Source organism: Amblyraja radiata, chromosome 27 (genome assembly GCF_010909765.2).
Source record: "Amblyraja radiata isolate CabotCenter1 chromosome 27, sAmbRad1.1.pri, whole genome shotgun sequence".
NCBI classification, from domain to species: domain Eukaryota; kingdom Metazoa; phylum Chordata; class Chondrichthyes; order Rajiformes; family Rajidae; genus Amblyraja; species Amblyraja radiata.
Window position 1 is genome coordinate 4,160,668 of NC_045982.1, and position 17,118 is coordinate 4,177,785.

General features: G+C 47.4%; 1 protein-coding gene across 1 annotated transcript; it reads right to left on the reverse strand.

Annotated features, from left to right (window-relative positions):
* Positions 1 to 4,516: 4,516 nt before the first annotated feature.
* LOC116988321 lies at positions 4,517 to 10,069 on the reverse strand. The gene is made up of 2 exons (XM_033044915.1): positions 9,626 to 10,069; positions 4,517 to 4,983 (listed from the first exon to the last, which is right to left on the reverse strand). The coding sequence occupies exons 1-2, from the start codon at positions 9,914 to 9,916 to the stop codon at positions 4,666 to 4,668; spliced, it is 609 nt and encodes a 202-aa protein (XP_032900806.1). The 5' UTR covers positions 9,917 to 10,069; the 3' UTR covers positions 4,517 to 4,665.
* Between the last annotated feature and the right edge of the window lie 7,049 nt (positions 10,070 to 17,118).

Sequence of the window (17,118 nt, forward strand, 5' to 3'; positions counted from 1 at the left end):
TAATGTTTAAACACTGATATTGCTGGTAGTACCAATAAATATACGTTTAATTTTATCGACCATTTACATTTTTATTCCTGGGAGTAGTTCCGTTGTTGGTGCATATACGCCAATCAAACACTCTCGAGACTCTTTTGACATTCTTGACATTTACTCCCTCAAGCTGCCTCAGCAAGGCCAGCAGCATAATCAAGGACCAATCTCACCCTGGTCTCTCCCTCTTCTCCCCTCCCCTATCAGGCAAGAGGCAGTGAAGTGTGAAAACGCACACCTCCACATTCAGGGACAGTTTCTTCCCAGCTGTTATCTGGCGACTGAACCATCCACTCACCAGCTAGAGAATGGTCCTGACCTCCCATCAACTTCTTAGGAGACCTTCAGACTATCTTCAGTACTACACTGCATGACAAACCCTTTATCCTGTATCTGTACACTGTGGACGACTTGATTGTAATCATGTACTGTATAATCTTTTTGTCGACTGGTTAGCACGCAACAAAAATGCTTTTCACTTTACCTCGCTACACGTAAACTAAACTAAACTCTTGAAACGAGGAAACACTTTTTCTCACAGAGAGTGGTGAGTCTGTGGAATTCTCTGCCTCAGAGGGCGGTGGAAGCCGGTTCTCTGGATGCTTTCAAGAGAGAGCTAGATACGGCTCTTAAAGATAGCGGAGTCAGGGGATATGGGGAGAAGGCAGGAACGGGGTACTGATTGGGGATGATCAACCATGATCACATTGAATGGCGGTGCTGGCTCGAAGGGCCAAATGGACTACTCCTGCACCTATTGTCTATTGTCTAATGAATCCCACTGCACACAGAGTCAAGGGAGAGGCAATTGCTTTTTAAATGACAGGAGAATCTCCACATGCACCATGGAGCTCGATAATCCAGTCTAGAGACTGATGTGACTGTGAGGATAATCATCCTGCAGAAATATCTGCTTGTATTTACATGGCAGCTTTTCCTGGCAACACACAGGACTTTGCAACTGATATTATCCAAGCATGGTTACCATTGTGATGTGGTCATAGTGGTTGCTACACTTCCTACATCACAATGGTAACCATGCTTGAATAATATCAGTTGCAAAGTCCTGTGTGTTGCCAGGAAAAGCTGCCATGTAAATACAAGTCAATCTTTCTGCAGGATGATTATCCTCACAGTCACATCGGTCTCTAGACTGGATTATCGAGCTCCACGGCGCATGTGGATATTCTCCCGTCATTCCAAAAGCAGTTGCCTCTCCCTTAGAAACATAGACACATAGAAAATAGGTGCAGGAGGAGGCCATTTGGCCCTTCGAGCCAGCACCGCCATTCATTGTGATCATGGCTGATCGTACCCTATCAATAACCCGTGCCTGCCTTCTTCCCATATCCCTTGACTCCACTAGCCCCTAGAGCTATATCTAACTCTCTCTTAAATCCATCCAGTGACTTGGCCTCCACTGCCCTCTGTGGCAGGGAATGCCACAAATTCACAGCTCTCTGGGTGAAAAAGATTTTTCTCACCTCAGTCTTAAATACCCTCCCCTTTATTCTAAGACTGTGGCCCCTTGTTCTGGACTCGCCCAACATTGGGAACATTTTTCCTGCATCTAGCTTGTCCAGTCCTTTTATAATTTTATATGTTTCTATGAAATGCCCCCTCATCCTTCTAAACTCCAGTGAATACAAGCCTAGTCTTTTAAATCTTTCCTCATATGACAGTCCCACCATCCCAGGGATCAATCTCGTGAACCTACGCTGCACTGCCTCAATCACAAGGATGTCCTTCCTCAAATTAGGAGACCAAAACTGTACACAATACTCCAGATGTGGTCTCACCGGAGCCCTATACAACTGCAGAAGAACCTCTTTACTCCTATACTGAAATCCTCTTGTTATGAAGGCCAACATTCCATTAGTTTTCTTCACTGCCTGCTGTACCTGTAAGCCAACTTTCAGTGACCGGTGTACAAGGACACCCAGGTCTCGCTGCTCCAAGAGTGTCGAGAGTGTTTAATTGTGGGAACAATGGTATTGTACAGACAGTTTTCTTCAGAAGAAGAGTCCTGATCCAAAATGTCTACCTCTTCACCCCTCTTCTTTCAGTCTGAAGAAAGGTCCCGACCCGAAGTCACCTGGACATTTTCTCCAGAGATGCTGCCTGACCTGCTGAGTCACTCCAGCACTTTGTGTCTATCTCTGAAATGTCATCTGTCCATTTCCTTCCCAGACATTTGGACCACACAACCCAAGAACTCTTTCTTTGATTTCTATTATCTCTGATTTATTTGTTCTTATTAAGTTTAAAAAAAAAAATTTTAACACAACAATTTGGTTTCTAGATGGAGTCATTTTGCGAATCAGTTGTCAGGATGGTAAATACATGCACATGGTTAAAACAAGACAGCTAAATGCTAAATTACGTTTACACGTTCTTCCTGCGACTGCTTGTGTTTCCTACGGATGCTCCGGTTTCCTCCCACACTCCAAAGACGTGTGCATGTGGGTTTGTAGGTTAATTGCCCCTCGTGTGAAGGGTGTGGATGTGAAAGTGGGATTAACATAGAACTAGTGTGAGTGGGTGATTGATGGTCTCGATGGGCTGAAGGGCCTGTTTCCATGCTGTATCTCTAAACATGTTTAAGAAAGAACTGCAGATGCTGGAAAAATCAAAGGTAGACAAAAATGCTGGAGAAACTCAGCGGGTGAGGCAGCATTTATGGAGCGAAGGAATAGGTGATGTTTCGGGTCGAGACCCTTCTTCAGACTGTTTTAGGTGACGTTTCGGGTCGAGACCCTTCTTCAGACTGAGAAGGGTCTCGACCCGAAACGTCACCTATTCCTTCGCTCCATAGATGCTGCTTCACCCGCTGAGTTTCCCCGGCATTTTTGTCTACCTTCAGAGTTGAATACAATCACTTCCTCCGCATGTACCCAGGAGGTTTTGCAGAATAATGGTGAAATGCAGGAATCCTTCACTCTCCCCGTCCCTAGATCAAATACTAACTCCCTCGAAGCTGCCACAGCCAGACATAAAAACAGCTTTTTTCCACGGGTAGTAGCGCTACTCAATAACCAAAAATCTGTAGCCTCCTTTTGCTCTGGTATTTTATTCAATTCCCATGTTTAATCGATAATGTTTTATTATTAATGTTTAATGTTTTATGTGTCATCCCTAACTGTCACTGTATGTCGTTGTCACTTGCGGGCGGAGCACCAAGGCAAATTCCTTGTATGTGAATACTTGGCCAATAAACTTATTCATTCGTTCATTCTCATCCTCTTCCCAGCTGTGTTTAACTAACCCAGTGTAGACCACAACACTGAATTTAAACATTCCCATGTATGTCGTACATAAAAAACAGCTTGCAAAAGTGTACCTCCGTTTTCTTTTTTTTATAATAATTGGAGGGATATCGATTATGTGTAAGCAGATAAGAGTTGGTCTTGGCATCATGTTCAGCACAGACATTGTGGGCCGAAGGGCCTGTTTCTATGGTGTACTATAAAGTAAAGCAACGTTTCTGTGCTGTTCTACAAGGTACGATAAAGTCCTGTGCTCGAGAACTTTCTCACAATTAACAACACAAGTTTTCCAGTCTGAATAAGGGTCCTGACCCGGAATGTCCTCTATCCATTCCCACCACAGATGCTGGCTGACCCACTGTATAACTCCAGCACTTTGTGTTTTATCCATTGCTGTTATTGCACCCTCCCACCAATGGTGGCACTGTAACACCAAAGAATACAAAGTTCTGGAGTAGCTCAGCTGTTGAGGACTGACCACTGTGGCGTAGCGGGTAGAGCCGCTGCCTCACGGCGCAAGAGACCCAGGGTTCGATCCTGACCTCAGGTACTGTCCGCGTGGTGTTTGCACGTACTCCCTGCGACCGCGTGCGTTTCCTCCGGTTTCTTTCCACATCCCAAAAACATGCAAGTCTGTCAGTTGATTGGCCCTCTGTAAATTGCCCCGTGTGGAGGGTGTGGATGTGAAAATGGAATAACACAAAACTAGACGTGAACTTGATGGGCTGAAGGGCCTGTTTCCATGCTGTGTCTCCAAACTAAACTCATTTTCAACCAGGGGAGGTGAGGGGGGGAAAGAAACCTGAGGGGTAACATTTTATCACAAAGGGTGGTAGGCGTATGGAATGAGCTGCTGGAGCAGGTAATTGAAACAGGGACTATCATAACATTTAAAAGACATTAGGACATTAATAGGATAGGTTTAGAGGGATATGGGCAGGGTGGAAGATTGCAACCTTCACGTGGTCCGCCCTGTTTCGACTAATGCAATCAACTAGACGTGCACAAACAGAAGATCAAATAGAACAAGTTGTCCAACAACTTTAGGCTGTGCACGCCACACAAAAGAAGAAGAAGTGGGATATAGGCAAATGGGACAAGTGTAGATGGGGCATGTTGGTCGGTGTGGGCAAGTTGGGCCAAAGGGCCTGTTTCCACGCTATGACTATGAGAAGCAGTACCGATAAGCAGATATAATGAACAAACAACATATGAGGTTTGGTGCATTCAATAAAAAAGTTCTTTACTGTGACAATTCAACAAGTTGAAGATTATTTAAGTGATTTGTTGCAATCAATTGTTGCCTTGACATGATCAGGAAGAAAGTTTCACTTTTGACAGTTTCTGCCATGGGTCGGAGTTTGCTTCAGACTGTATGGTGGGATTCCGGTTCTGTGCTGAAGGCGCTAGGAGTGTGACACCGTGAGCAGATACAACTCGAGGATCGGCTGGTACACTCCGAGCCCGTGACACGACGGGTCATCTTCTTTGCAAATTTCATGATCATGTCCTCCATGTCACGGATCTTCATCTCCATCTGCTGGAGTTTCCGCATTATCTTCTCCTGGATGGCGAGCCCTCTGCGGAAACGTTTGATCTCTTTCCTCTTCTTCTCGTTCTTCTGGTACTTTTTGTTAGAGGAGGACCCTATTTTCAAAATGCAGGCGTATTTCTCCCACATTTTCTGCAAGAAACACATCGCTGTTTAGTTTAGTTTAGTTTAGAAACTGGCCCTTCAGCCCACCGAATCCACGCCAACCAGCAATCACCCGTACACTAGGTCTATGGCGGCACTGTGGCGCAGCGGTAGAATTGCTGCCTTACAGCGCCAGAGACCCATGGTCGAACCTGACCATGGGTGCTGTCTGAATAGAGTTTGAACATTCTCCCTGTGACTGCGTGCGTTTTCTCTGGATGCTCCGGTTTCTGCCCACACTCCAAAGAGGTTTGTAAAATTGTCCCTAGTGTGTAGCATGGTGTTAGTGTATGGAGTATCGCTGTTCGGCACAGACTCGGTGGGCCGAAGGGCCTGTTTCCATGCTGTACCTCTAACCTTACACACTAGGGACAATTTACAGAAGCCAATTAACCTGCAAACCCGCACTTCTTTGGAATTTCGGAGGAAACAGGAGCACCCGGAGGAAACCCACGCAGTCACAGGGCGAACGTTCAAACTCTGTACCGACAGCAGCCGAGGTCAGGATCAAACCCGGGTCTCTGGCGCTGTGAGGCAGCAACTGTACCGCTGCGCCACTGCTCACAGAGAGCTATCAAAACACCAACACCTCGACTTCTTCAGGAGACTACGGAGGTTCAGCATGCCATAGTCATAACAGCGGGGAAACAGACCCTTCGGCCCAACACGTCTATGCCGACCCAGATGCCCCATTCTAACCTAGTCCTATTTTGCTGCATTTGGCCCATTTCCCTCTAAACCTTTCTTCTTCAAGTGTCTTGTGCATCCGTTTCTGGACCTACTTCAACTACCTGCTATCTGGAAGCTCGGTCCATACACCCACCACCATCTGAGAGATAAAGGGGCCTCTCGGGTTCCTATTAAATATTTCCCCTCTTATCTTAAACCGATGAGCTCTGGTTCGTGATTCCCCTCTCCTGGGTACAAGACTGTGCGTTGATCCTATCTGATTTTGTAGTCCTCTACAAGATCACCGCTCAGCTTCCTGCACTCCAAGGAATGAACTCCTAACCTGCCCAATCCTCCCCTTACAGCTCGGCAACTAAAGTCCTGGCCACATCCTCATCAAGTTGTGAAAACGCACACCTCCAGATTGAGGAAGGGTCTTGACCCGAAACGTCACCTATTCGGGGGGTGGAAGATTGCAACCTTCACGTGGTCCGTCCTGTTTCGATTAATGCAATCAACTCGACGTGCACAAACAGAAGATCAAATAGAACAAGTTGCCTACAACTTTAAGCTGTGCACGTCGCACGAAAGAAGAAGAAGTCGCCTATTCCTTCACTCCATAGATGCTGCCTCACCCGCTGAGTTTCTCCAGCATCTTTGTCTACCTCCAGATTCAGGGTCAGTTTCCTTCCAGCTGTTATCAGGCAACTGAACCATCCTCTCACCAACTAGAGAGTGGGCCTGACCTACCATCTACCTCCTTGGGAGACCCTCGGACTACCTTTAATCGGACTTTTCCGAACTTTGTCTTGCACTAAACGTTATTCCCTTTATCCTGTATCTTCTGCACACTGTGGATGGTTTGACTGTAATCACATATAGTCTTTCTGCTGACTGGATAGCGCACAAGAAAAAAAAGCTTTTCACTGTACCTCGGTACACATGACAATAAATTAAACTAAACTAACCAAACTTAATGTGGGAAGAAACTTAAGCACCTAGGGGTAACGCAAGTGGTCACAGGGGAAATGGTGTAAGCCACATAGGCAGCACCGAAGCTCTGGATGGACTTTGGTCCCTGGAACTACGAGGCAGATTGTTAAGGGTTTGGACACACTAGAGGCAGGAAACATACTAGAGAACAGGAACCTGGGGCCACAGTTTAAGAATAAGGGGCAAGCCATTTAGAACGGAGACGAGGAAACACTTTTTCTCACAGAGAGTGGTGAGTCTGTGGAATTCTCTGCTTCAGAGGGCGGTGGAGGCCGGTTCTCTGGATGTTTCAGATTCAGATTCAGATTCAATTTTAATTGTCATTGTCAGTGTACAGTACAGAGACAACGAGATCTTGTTTCAAGAGAGAGCCAAATAGGGCTCTTAAAAATAGCGGAGTCAGGGGATATGGGGAGAAGGCAGCAACGGGGTACTGATTGGGGATGATCAGCCATGATCACATTGAATGGCGGTGCTGGCTCGAAGGGCCGAATGGCCTCCTCCTGCACCTATTGTCTATTTTGTCTTTTGAGAAATTGTCTTTTTCTGACGATGACATGCAAATTGAAACTTTTCACTGTATCTCGGTACACGTGACAGTAACAAATGACACTAAGCTAAACTAATCTTTGATCCTGACGGAGCCACAACCTGTTTCCTTTATCATTGTTTACCTTTTTTGCAAGTCTTTCATTCATTTGTACTACATCTCTCTACATCACTGTCTATATCTCTCCTTACTCTTTCCCCTGACTCCCAGTCCCGCACAGAAGGGTCTCGACCCGAAACGTCACCTATTCCTTTTCTCCAGGGATGCTGCCTGACCCCGCTGAGTTACTCCAGCTTTTTGTGTGTCTGTCTTCTGCTGGAAGAACTCAGTGGGCCAAAGGCAGCAACTGCGAAGGATGAACAAGATTGCTGGAGGAACTCAGCGGGTGCGGCAGCATCTATGGAGCAAAGGAAATAGGCAACGTTTCGGGCCAAAACCCTTCAGGAAGGAAATAGGTAACGTTTTGGGCCGAAACCCGGAAGGGTTTCGTCCCGAAACGTTGCCTATTTCCTTCGCTCCATAGATGCTGCCGCACCCGGTGAGTTCCTCCAGCAATCTTGTGTACCTTCGATTCTCCAGCATCTGCAGTTCCTTCTAGAGCATCTGCGGAGGGAATGGACAGACCACGCTTCGGGTCTGGACCTTTCCGCAAACTAACCCGACCGAAAGTAAGGATGGACTGACATGTTACGCCATCCAAGATTGAGTGTCGGACTTAGTCCAACCAATGCCATGGGTGACCATTTGGCCAGGTAGCCTAGCACCAGTCAATGCCTTCAAGAAGAAAACGGAGAGAGGCATGTCTTGGCAGAAGAACCAGATCCATTTTTCAAGACATGGACACCCTTTACCGAATTCTTACAAGGATCGTATAGTGCAACACAAATTTGGATTTAATCCAACTATGGGTTGGGTGGGGTGGTCGGTGGGCGAAGGGCAGGTATATCTGTGGAATTCTCTGCCACAGAAGGTAGTTGAGGCCAGTTCATTGGCTATATTTAAGAGGGAGTTAGATGTGGCCCTTGTGGCTAAAGGGATCAGGGGGTATGGAGAGGTAAGGCAGGGATGGGATACTGAGTTGGATGATCACAATGAATGGGCGGTGCAGGCTCGAAGGGCCGAATGGCCTACTCCTGCACCTATTTTCTATGTTTCTAATTCCACATTTTCCTTTTTTTTCTCTTCTTTTTTTCTTTTCCTCTCTTATATGTTTATTCCCTCTTTGGCCACACTACTTTGGCCACACTACTTTGGCCACACTACTTTGGCCACACTACTTTGGAAGTCTAGGGGTTCTATTTTTTCACTTTTCACTTTTTCTCTCTCTTCTTCTTTCTCTCTTCCTTTTCCTACATTTTGAGGTTTAAAGGTCAAAATTGAAGTTGTACAATAATTGTACAATTTTACACGCCGAATGTTTTATTCTTGTACAATTGCTTCTAATAAAAATAATTTTTTAAAAAACCAACAAAAAAAACCGGAGAGAACAGACATTAAAATTTGTAAAAAGAGGAATTTACAGTCTTTGTGTTGCTGGACATGGTACAAAACAGCACTGGACATTTAGCCAAGGAAAAACGCTACTGAAGTGGGTTGCATGTGTTCACCAATGTTGGGGGTGAAGAGATTTCTCCTGATCTCGCTTCCAAAATGGAACACCCTGCATCCTGAGCCTATGACCTTGTATCCTGGTCACAGAGCACGAAACAGGCCCTCTGGTCTGACTCGACCATCTTGTCCAAGATGTCCCATCTAAGCTAACAAACGATTTTTAAAAAACAGATTTTTTAAATCTAAGCTTCCAAATAATCTTTCAACATGGAAACGAGCACTTCGGCCCAACTCGTCCATACTGACCAAGTTGCCCCATCTAATCTTCCACATAGTCAATAGACAATAGACAATAGGTGCAGGAGTAGAAGTAGACCATTTGGCCCTTCGAGCCAGCACCGCCATTCAATGTGATCATGGCTGATCATCCTCAATTAGTACCCCGTTCCTGCCTTCTCCCGATATCCCCTGACTCCGCTATTTTTAAGAGCCCTATCTAGCTCTCTCTTGAAAGTATGCAGAGAACCTGCCATGAGGCAGAGAATTCCACACTCACCACTCTCTGTGAGAAAAAGTGTTTCCTCGTCTCCATTCTAAATGGCTTACTCCTTATTCTTAAATACAGCATGAAAGCAGGCCCTTCGGCCCAACTTATCCATACTGCCCCATCTAATCTTCCACATAGTCATACAGCATGGAAACAGGCCCTTTGGCCCAACTCGTCCATGCTGACCAAGATGCCCATCTAAGTTGGTTCTATTTCCCCATGTTTGGCCCACATCCCTCTAAACACACAATCGCACTAAATGTTTAACAAAAAGTAATTGCCAAGTTTAGCACCACATCTTCCTCGTCTTCGCAACTAACCAGTAGTGTATTCTGAATCCGACTTTTCTTCAGATAGTTAATGCAGAAACATATCATGATGATGAGGCAGGCAACCAGGAAGGCCCTGACCATGACATTGTTGAAGATGAAGCTGAGGTCATTTTCCTGCACTGCCTGCGGCATGCACCAGGGCCGAGAGGGTTTGCTGGTGAAGTCATTAGGAATGGTCTCTGTCCGGACCCGCTGCCAGGCTCGGCACCCGGTGGTCTCGCAGTGCTCGGGGGGAGCCGGCCGCCTGGAGGAAAAGAACTCGGAGAGGAGTGCGGCCATTTGGCGTCGCGAAGAGGAGCGAGTGGCAGATGAGTGCGCTCAGCGGTAGGGATGGGCCACACTGTGCCCGGGTACATCTGACCCTGGCAGTGTTCACGGGGAGAGCATTGTGAGGTAACAACACTGCTTGTGATGCCTCCTCTGCTCCCAACTGCCCTCAACACTAAAATCTTCAGCCCCAGCCTCCCCCCCCCCCCCACCCCCAACATCTTGTATATCAGTCTATGAAAGTAAGCATGCAGGTACAGCAGGCAGTGAAGAAAGAAAATGGCATGTTGGCCTTTATAACAAGAGGAATCGAATATAGGAGCAAAGAGGTCGTTCTGCAGTTGTACAGAGCCCTAATGAGACCACACCTGGAGTATTGTGTGCAGCTTTGGTCCCCTAATTTGAGGAAGGACATTCTTGCTATTGAGGGAGTGCAGCGTAGGTTTACAAGGTTAATTCCCGGGATGACGGGACTCATATGCTGAGAGAATGGAGCAGCTGGGCTTGTACACTCTGGAGTTTAGAAGGATGAGAGGTTATCTCATTAAAACATATAAGATTGTTATGGGCTTGGACACGCTAGAGGCAGGAAACATGTTCCCGATGTTGGGGGAGTCCAGAACCAGGGGCCACAGTTTAAGAATAAGGAGTAAGCCATTTAGAACGGAGACGAGGAAACACATTTTCTCACAGAGAGTTGTGAGTCTGTGGAATTCTCTGCCTCAGAGGGCGGTGGAGGCAGGTTCTCTGGATGCTTTCAAGAGAGAGCTAGATAGGGCTCTTAAAAATAGCAGTCGGAGGATATGGGGAAAAAGCAGGAACGGGGTCCATACAAACAGCACCCGTGGTCAGGGTTGAACCCGGGACTTTGGCGCTGAAAGGCAGCAACTCTACCGCTGAGCCCAAATGGCCGACTCCTGCACCTATTGTCTATTGTCTATGTTCAGTGGACCTTTGTGACATAAAGGTTCGTGCACGGTGGCGCAGCGGTAGAGTTGCTGCCTTACAAGCACCACGTACCTAGGTTCGATCCTGACTACGGGTGCTGGCTGTACGGAGTTTGTACGTTCTCCCTGTGACCGTGTGGGTTTTCTCCGGGTGCTCCGGTTTCCTCCCACACTCCAAAGACGTACAGGTTGTAGGTTAATTGGCTTCGGTAAAATTGGTAAATAGTCCCTCGTGTGCGGGACAGTGCTACTGTGTGAGGTGATTGCGGGACTTGATGGGTCGAAGGGCCTGTTTGCTCGCTGCATGTCGAAATCCAAAAGATGAAAACATAAAGGCCCAAGGAGGCTGTGGAGGCCAAGTCAATTGATATTTTTAAGGCAGAGATAGACAGATTCTTGATGAGGGTACACAAAAATGCTGGAGAAACTCAGCGGGTGCAGCAGCATCTATGGAGCGAAGGAAATAGGCAACGTTTCGGGACGAAACCCTTCAGGAAGGAAATAGGTAACGTTTCGGGCCGAAACCCGGAAGGGTTTTCGGCCCGAAACGTTGCCTATTTCCTTCGCTCCATAGATGCTGCTGCACCCGCTGAGTTTGTCCAACATTTTTGTGTACCTTCGATTTTCCAGCATCTGCAGTTCCTTCTTAAAACAGATTCTTGATTAGTACTTCTGTCAGGGGTTATGGGGAGAAGGCAGCAGAATGAGGTTGGGAGGGAGAGATAGATAGATCAGCCGTGATTGAATGGTGGAGTAGACTCAATGGGCCGAATGGCCTAATTCTGCTCCTATCACTTATGACCTTATGACACAGAGAGGCATTCACTGAGCCAAAGCCTCACTGCCTGAACACACTGGGTATATAATGGCCTGATACCAACTTTGATGTTCTCCCAGTGAGATCAAAACTCTTTGACCACATTCTTGGCACCTGTTCTAACATTGCTTGGCTCGCTGAAGGGACATATGTTTTCTGCTGCTGTGAACAGAACGGGGTGTGTTGGCTGTGCAGGAAATCAAAGCCATTACTGTTTCTGCTTCTGTCCTTGGGGCAATTCAACCTGATGCCTCAGGAAACACTGTACAGATAAACACGCTACATGCATGCTCACTCACACGTAAACATACATGTTCAAGTCCAAGTGAGTTTATTGTCATGTGTCCCTGTATAGGACAATGAAATTCTTGCTTTGCTTCAGTACAACAGAACATAGTAGGCATTTACTACAGAACAGATCAGTGTGTCCATATACCATGATATAAATATATACACACATGAATAAATAAACTGATAAAGTGCAAATAACAGAAAATGGGTTATTAATAATCATAGTTTTGTCCGAGGCAGGTTTAATAGCCTGATGGCTGTGGGGAAGTAGCTATTCCTGAACCTGGTTGTTGCAGTCTTATACATTTAGAAACATAGAAAATATGTGCAGGAGGAGGCCATTTGGCCCTTCGAGCCAGCACCACCATTCACTGTGATCATCCCCTATCAATAACCCGTGCCTGCCTTCTCCCCATATCCCTTGACTCCACTAGCCCCTAGAGCTCTATCTAACTCTCTCTTAAATCCATCCAGTGATTTGGCCTCCACTGCCCTCTGTGGCAGGCAATTCCACAAATTCACAACTCACTGGGTGAAAAAGTTTTTTCTCACCTCAGTCTTAAATGGCTTCCCCTTTATTCTAAGACTGTGGCTCCTGGTTCTGGACTAGCCCAACATTGGGAACATTTTTCCTGCATCTAGCTTGCCCAGTCCTTTTATAATTTGATATGTTTCTATAAGATACCCCCTCATCCTTCTAAACTCCAGTGAATACAAGCCTAGTCTTTTCAATCTTTCCTCATATGACAGTCCCACCATCCCAGGGATCAATCTCGTGACCCTACGCTGCACTGCCTCAATCACAAGGATGTCCCCCCTCAAATTAGTAGACCAAAACTGTACACAATCCTCCAGATGTGGTCTCACCAGAGCCCTATACAACTGCAGAAGAACCTCTTTACTCCTATACTGAAATCCTCTTGTTATGAAGGCCAACATTCCATATATGTTATACATTGACACATGCTTGTGCGTAAAGCTACATAAAAGGTAGACACAAAGTGTATTTTACCTCCAGAGATGCTGCCTAACCCACTGGGTTATTCCAGCACTTTGTGTCTATCTTTAGTATCAACCAGCATCTGCAGTTCTTTGTTTCTGCGTCAAACAAAGAGATGGTGGTTAACTTTGGCAGGTCCAATCTCCCCCTTCAGCCGGTCAACGCTGCAGGGGCTGACATTGAGGTGGTGCAGACATATAAATACCTTGGAGTGCACCTTGATAACAAACTGGACTGGTCTGTCAACTCTGACTCCCTCTACAAAAAAGGCCAGAGCAGACTCTTTTGCCTCAGAAGGCTCAAATCCTGCAATGTGTGTAATGATATGCTGCACATGTTTTACAACACTGTGGTTGCAAGTGTTATTTTCTACGCTGTTGTCTGCTGGGGCAACAGCATTAGTACAAAAAACAAGAAGAAGCTGGTCAAACTGGTTAAACGAGCTGGCTCAGTGCTGGAGGGGAGAGTAGACTCTGGGATGGATGTGCTTGAGAGGCGTATGAGGCACAAGGTGCAGGTCATCCTGAAAAACCCCGGGCATCCCCTCCATGTAATTCTGGAGAGTCAAAAGAGCACTCGGAACAACAACCGGCTCCTCTCCCTGCCCTGTAGAATGGAGCGGTTCAGGAGATCCTTCACCCCTGCAGCCATTAGATTTTATCATTCGGACCGCTAGGCTGTAGGGGGATGCATTTTGCAATTTTTAATTTTTAATTGTTAATTATTGGTCTTTTTAAGTATTTATTGCTCTCAGGTAGTGTCCACATTGTATTCTATGTATTTTCTGTCTGCGTTCGTTTTGAATCTGTGGGTTTGTTGATTGGGGGCTTCTGGACATCTAAATTTCCCTGAGGGGATCAATAAAGTATTTATTATTATTATTATTATTATTAAACTATGCGCCCATTTCAATGTACACATCAAGAACATATCACACACATGCACACACACAGACAAAGTGCTGACCTGTGCCACACGCACACGAACACACGCACATGCACACAAAAACACAGACGAGAACACTTCTGCACACTTGTGCATGTGCAAACCGCACACATCTACACATGCATGCACACCTGTCCTCACCCCTTGGGCACTAATGCACCTATAAAGTCGCACATGGACACAGTGCATGTATACACACACAGACACACACTGGTGGCCAGACTCACTTGCTGACAAAGAGAAGTGTGAAGGAGGGGGGTAGGGTCGGTGCCTAATCCCCCCCCCCCCCCCCCCCCCCCCCCACCCCCAGCCTGCTCCTCCCCAACTCCCACTTCTAACTGATTCATAAACGGGGCCAGTTGCGGCAATCCCTCAGCAACTGCCCCATGAGACGATGTTTACGATGTATCTGCGGTAACGTTTGAAAGGGACTGTGAACAAGGGTGCAGGAAGCCGCTGGTGCTGGGGAATAGTGGCCCCTTTTACCCGCCTCTGGCCCGGGCCAACGCCGCACTCCCCGTCCATTCACTCCCCGTTCACATCGCCGGCGCGGAGACTCGTGAATGATGTGAAGGCTCTTTCTTCAGAATGACACGGGGGGGGGGAGGGAGGCGTGGAACCCGTCCAAAGCTGCCTGTCAGCGTGAGGGACAAGGGGTTGCCTTCTCAGTCACAGCTGTCGTCCCCGCTCCTAATGTCACCCAGGTCAGGCCCGGGACAAGCCTGCCTCCCTCCTCTCTGTCTGTTTACTCATTTTAAAGATACAAGCCTCAAGAAGTTGCAAAAATATATTGGGGGATTCAGCCGCGGATGAGTGTGGGTTTATTCACACACACACACACACCTTTTTCATTTTTGAAGTAGGTTTGGCCATCACCAAGTATTTATGCACATGGCAATGCTGGCGAGGAACAAAGGCGAGCAGCTTGCTCGGGTCCCGGGACTGGGAAATGTTGCAATCTTTTGTTTGGAAGCTCGACTGAACACATCACTCATCCGGCCCTGGGTACAAATGGAGAGCAGACCTGTTCATTGCCATTCTGAGCAAAGATCCTATAGCAGAGCTATAAGATCTTTGATTCTGAGGGAGGACTCGCTGTTCATTTCACCCCTCCACACCCCATCCCCCTTGTGGAATTGCAAGGATTAGTGAGTGCCAGGATCCACAGGCACTTTGTTTAAGAAGGAACTGCAGATGCTGGAAAATCGAAGGTACACAAAAATGCTGGAGAAACTCAGCGGGTGCAGCAGCATCTATGGAGCGAAGGAAATAGGCAACGTTACCTATTTCCTACCTGAAGGGTTTCAGCCCGAAACGTTGCCTATTTCCTTCGCTCCATAGATGCTGCTGCACCCGCTGAGTTTCTCCAGCACTTTTGTCTACCTTCGATTTTCCAGCACCTGGAGTTCCTTCTTAAACATATTTAATCAGGAGGACGGTGGAAATAGTCGGAGAACCGGGGTGGGGAAGGGACGGAGAGAGAGGGAAAGCAAGGGTTACTTGAAGTTGGAGAAGTCAATATTCATACCGCTGGGGTGTAAGCTGCCCAAGCGAAATATGAGGTGTTGGCTTCCGTAAATTGTAAAAAAAAAATGCTCCCTCGTGTATCCAGGATAGTGTGTCCGGGGTGATCGCTGGCCGGCGCGTACTCGATGGGCCGAAGGGCCTGTTTCCACGCTGTATCTCTGAAGTAGAGTCTGCAGTAAAGCAATGGGTCATGGTAGTATTTAACACAAGGACAGATCACCCCCCCCCCCCCGGTAATGACAGAGAATCGTTTAACGATCTGACCAGTACTAGATTAAAACAATGGAAGAGATAGTAAGGAATTGGCGAAACTGAAGAAGGGTCTCGACCCGAAACGTCACCCATTCCTTCTGCCACAGAGGGTAGTTGAGGCCAGTTCATTGGCTATATTTAAGAGAGAGTTAGATGTGGCCCTTGCGGCTAAAGGGATCAGGGGGTATGGAGAGATGGCTGGTACAGGATACTGAGTTGGATGATCAGCCATTATCATATTAAATGGCGGTGCAGGCTCGAAGGGCCGAATGGCCTCCTCCTGCACCTATTTTCTATGTTTCTCTCCAGAGATGCTGCCTGTCCCGCTGAGTTACTCCAGCTTTTTGTGTCTATCTCAGGCTAAACATTCACTTGTACAAGATTGTAGAGAATGATTGTTTGAAGATACAGCTCGGAAACAGGCCCTTCGGCCCATTGAGTCAATGTTGGCCATTTATCACCCGTACACACTAGTTATATGGTATATTATAGACCACGGTGGCGCAGCGGTAGAGTTGCTGCCTCACAGCGTTTGCAGCGCCAGACCCGGGTTCGATCCTGACCACGGGTGCTTGGCTGTACGGAGTTTGTAGGTTTTCTCCGGGTGCTCCGGTTTACTCCAAAGACGTGCAAGTTTTAGGTTATTAATTGGGTTCGGTAAAAAAAAAAACATGTAAATTGTTCCAAGTGTGTGTGTAGGATCGTGTTAGTGTTAGTGTTCGGGGTCGGCACGGACTCGGTGGGCCGAAGGGCCTGTTTCCGCGCTGTATCTCTCTAGAGTAAAAATAAAGATAGCTCTCTCTCTCATCTCTTAAGTGTCAACAGCCGAGGGAGGGTTTTGCATTCAGCTCTTTGTGGCAGGCAGCGATTTGCACGGAGCCTCTGGACTTTAGCCAGCTGAAGGCTCAGGCATTTGGTGCTGCCTTTGAAGGCGGTGTACAAAGAGAGATCGGCGAGACGAGGGGAGGGCGGAGCGGTGCCGGCGACGGGGAGGAATGTGAAATGAATGGGAGATTCCTTCTAGCTGATCAAAGGCTCTCCCCTCGCTCTCTCTCTCCCTCCCTCCGCGCTATCTCGCTCCCTCCCACCTCCTCTCCCCCTTTCTCCCCCTCTCTCTCCCTCCCACCCCCTCTCCCCTACTCTCCCTCGCTCTCCCTCACTTTCTGTCCCTCTCTCTCCCTCTCCCCCCACTCTCTCGCTCTCGTGTTCCGCTTGGCTGCCGTCTGCTGTTCATCTGCCCGGCTCTGCCCGCTGATACCATCAGCCCCGCTTGACTTGAATTTCATTGCAGTGTCATCGCTGTCACCAAGGCAACTGAGGGTCCGGTTTTTAAAGAACAAGCCCCAGACTCTTGGGAGAAGGTGGAGGAGGGGAGGAGGGAGGGGGAGGGGGTGGTTTGTGAGCAGTCAGCACGGCTGTACGCTGACCCTCTGGC